Source organism: Cornus florida, unplaced genomic scaffold, assembly GCF_030987335.1.
Source record: "Cornus florida cultivar Cherokee Brave unplaced genomic scaffold, ASM3098733v1 CherokeeBrave_3.0.0_Hap2_Chr08, whole genome shotgun sequence".
Lineage (NCBI taxonomy): Eukaryota > Viridiplantae > Streptophyta > Magnoliopsida > Cornales > Cornaceae > Cornus > Cornus florida.
This window is the reverse complement of record NW_026775578.1, coordinates 1,776,958-1,780,417: the sequence shown is the minus strand read 5'-3', so window position 1 is coordinate 1,780,417 and position 3,460 is coordinate 1,776,958. Positions and strand designations below refer to the sequence as shown.

General features: G+C 43.4%; 1 protein-coding gene across 1 annotated transcript; it reads right to left on the bottom strand.

Annotated features, from left to right (window-relative positions):
- Positions 1–251: 251 nt before the first annotated feature.
- On the bottom strand, positions 252–3,039 carry LOC132268819 (exocyst complex component SEC15B). Its single transcript, XM_059769669.1, has one exon. The coding sequence runs from the start codon at positions 2,915–2,917 to the stop codon at positions 506–508; it is 2,412 nt and encodes an 803-aa protein (XP_059625652.1). The 5' UTR covers positions 2,918–3,039; the 3' UTR covers positions 252–505.
- Positions 3,040–3,460: the final 421 nt, after the last annotated feature.

Below are 3,460 nucleotides of genomic sequence, written 5' to 3'. Positions count from 1 at the left end.
AAGACAAAGCAAACAACACTAGAGCACACAATTTAGGAAACCAACCAATAATGAAGATGAAATGATTTTTAAAAATAACTGAAAAAACAGATTGTGCCCTTTAACAGTCATCAAGATTAATCGTCGAGAGGGCCTGTCCTAATGCATGCATCAAGATAACATCTGTACATTGCCATCCTGATGCATACTTAAGCTAGCACACATCTGAAATTCAGGATGGCAATACAATCCCCCTATTAGATCTGCCCAAGAATGCAAAAGTTAAAAAAAATTGAATATCTACTGATATGGCCCAAAAGAATTCAATACAACCACCAGTATGCAATAACGAGAGCAATACATGCAGAAGGAAATTTGCACATTGCATGATACAACCAACAACAACGATTGGCAGGGTTAGGGCAAGAAAATTTAATTGGCAGAAAACCGTATAAGACAGTGCCAACCACAACCAACATAAGTAAGGAGAAAAGTACCCGAGAAGTACTTACAACTCTTTATGAAATCAGTTCACATCCTTGAGTCTTTTTATCAATGCATCCAGAGACTTCTTTTTGGGATTCTGCTTGTATCCCCTTGATCCAAATGTTCCAAACAGCCGATCTGATTGATCCCTTAACTTCTCCGAAATGGTCACCACTTTTCTGTAGTCCAAAGAATTATAACTTCTCTCTCTGATTACTGGATTCAAAAAATTCTCCGGATGATTGCTCAAAAGCAAATTAATCAATTGTCTTGCCTCAACAAACGCTGTTTTCAACTGATTTGCATCTGCATCTGATAAAAGAGGAGCTTGAGTCTCTGCAAATGATTCCAACAACCGAATATCTACATCAACCCCCATAATAGCATTCATATTAAACCGTTTAACTGATTCCCCATATAAAGCCCCAACAATCATCTCTGATATGTGAGAAAGGACGTCTTGTAGAACTCTTTTAAGAACCTGAATTGGTAAGATCTGCTGAGCAGTAGAAACCAGAGTTTCCAAATAAATAATCACCTCATTCACGTATTCATTTCCACCCTGTGGAGGCTCGTCGATCATCCAGTTCACATTCTCAATCAATTGCATGAAACCATCAACTTTTTGTTTAAGCAACCCAGAGAGCATCTCTTCGGCTGCATCACGGGCTTTGTTTAGTGGAAACTGCCTCCTACCTCTCTCAGCCATTCTTAAAGGGATGCCCGAAAGCTGTGCAGCATGACGGAAGAAGAAATCACATGCACGCTCCATGACAGCCAGGTTTGCCGCAACCTGCATTGCCTGGGAAACACCATGGATAGACGTACTGATAAGCTTCAATAAAGCCCCATCTAAGACCTCACCCAAAAGTCTATCCAAATACTTCTTCACAACATCATAGAAATCAAGCTGACCACCATATGACATGAAACTCACAGAATCCTCAACAAATGATCGCACAATCCGACAACAATCAGGCACCATTGAAGAAAATGGTGCAACATAAGGAAATGCAGGTATAATATCAGATGTTTGTATATGAAAGGAAAGGACATTCATTGAGTACTCATACTCTTTCTTCATCAACATCTGCTCAAACTTATCAGCAGCAAGTGCTTCGGCCATTTGCTTACGACAATCCGATAACAGTAACTCATGGTACTTGTCTCTGTGCTTGCTCAACACATCAAGCAAAGCATCGACAGGGTACCCATAACGACGCAAGGTTACACTAAGCAAACTCACATAGTCCTTAATCAACAGCAAATGATTTGCTGTTTGCATTCTAGAAAATTGATCTTCCAATACAGAGCACATTTTACTCACAGCCGTATCCCATAAGTTTTCTACTTCCATTTTCGATATTAATCCACCACCGGTCCTCAAAATTCGATCTTCAACTATAAAGAAACCAGCAATTTGAGCAAAAAATGTCTGGTGAGATTCAAGAAAAGGTGTCATTGAAGATACCTGAAAGTCCGAAGTCAATTGAAGCTTGCGATTCTCAAAGTAGTACTGTTTAAACCGATCTTCAACCCCTAGTGTCTGGTGAATATGATAAGCCTTATACAGTGGAGTCAAATCAAACCCTAAAATACCAGTCCCATAATTACCATAACCATCCTTACCTTCATCTCCGATTTCGCCGAGTCCATCATCATCTTCTTCTTCTAAAGCATAAACGCAGTCTCTTAAACTGAGTCGACTCTGTTCTTCAGCTTGCCTTTGCTTAATGCGTAGCTCTTCTTCTCTCTGCCTCGCAGCCGAGGCATGTCCGATAGCGAGTTGCCCAAGATTACGACTCACCGTACGGATCTCAACGAGCCAATCGCCAAACTCTTTGTTGATTCGCCGTTCGATATTCGATCTAATCGCCGGGATCTGCTTCTCCAACATCCGCCGAAGCGTCGTCGAGGGCGTTTTATCGAGAAACTGGCTCTCAATCGAGTCCACACACTTCAACGCCATGTAGAAGTTTTTCGCAGAGAGGTGAAAATTGGCCCGCGAGCAGAGCTCGATCAATTGAACGCAGGTTCGAACGGAGTCTATTGCGAGAGCTACGTTTCGGCAAACGTTTCGAGCCTCGACGAAGGAGTCGAGAGAGGACAAGAGGGGGCGAGCGACGGACTGTAATTGAGTGTTGGAACTGGAGAGAGATGATTTGAGGGAATCGACGTCGGAGAGGAGGGATCGGAGGTCGTCAACGGCCATAATGAAGTCCTGGTAGTGGGCCCTACAGACGTCCTCGATCTCGGACTCCTTAGATCGGGTGAAGTGGCGGAGGTGGTGGAGGAGTGTCTCGGGCTTGCCGGAGGCGAAGGCTTTGCGGACGAAGGGGCCCAAATCTTCGCCGTTGCAGATGGCGGAAGAGAGGAGAAGCTGGTCCAGTTTGTCGGACTCGCCGTCCGTCACCGCGGGGGCGATTTTCCGGCGCATCTTGGTCGTCTGCATAGTCGACTTTGCGGTTTTTTCAACAGTAACCGCTACAGTGACGGATGGCGGAGCAGATTTAGGGGAGAGAGCCAAAAAGAGAGAGGATTTGGTTTGGACAATGAAAATGCGACGTTGTTGGTGTTGGAATTTATATTGACCAAAATGCCACTAGGAACTAATGCAATGTTACTGTACCTTTAGCGCAGAGATTTCAGTTGTGAGGTTGTTATGGATGGGTAGTTTAGTAATTAGAAAAAGGGGACTATTGTTGGTAAATCTTTTATCTTTGACATTTTGATCGTTCGCCGGAGTTTGTGTCTGAGATGAGATCTCATATAGTGATAGTCGACGGGTATGACGATAACACGCGCTTTTGCTCGTTTCAGACATAGTGAATCTGACGATAATTCGACGCGCTGTGGCCTCAAAAAGGCGCGTGAAAAAGTGCTTGTTCTTACATGAAGAAAAACTTTATTGAGCCCCTATGCCCATGGGGCAACTACAATACATTGTATACCATGGGGCAAATACACGATAAAATATTTTTTCCTCTATGCCCAT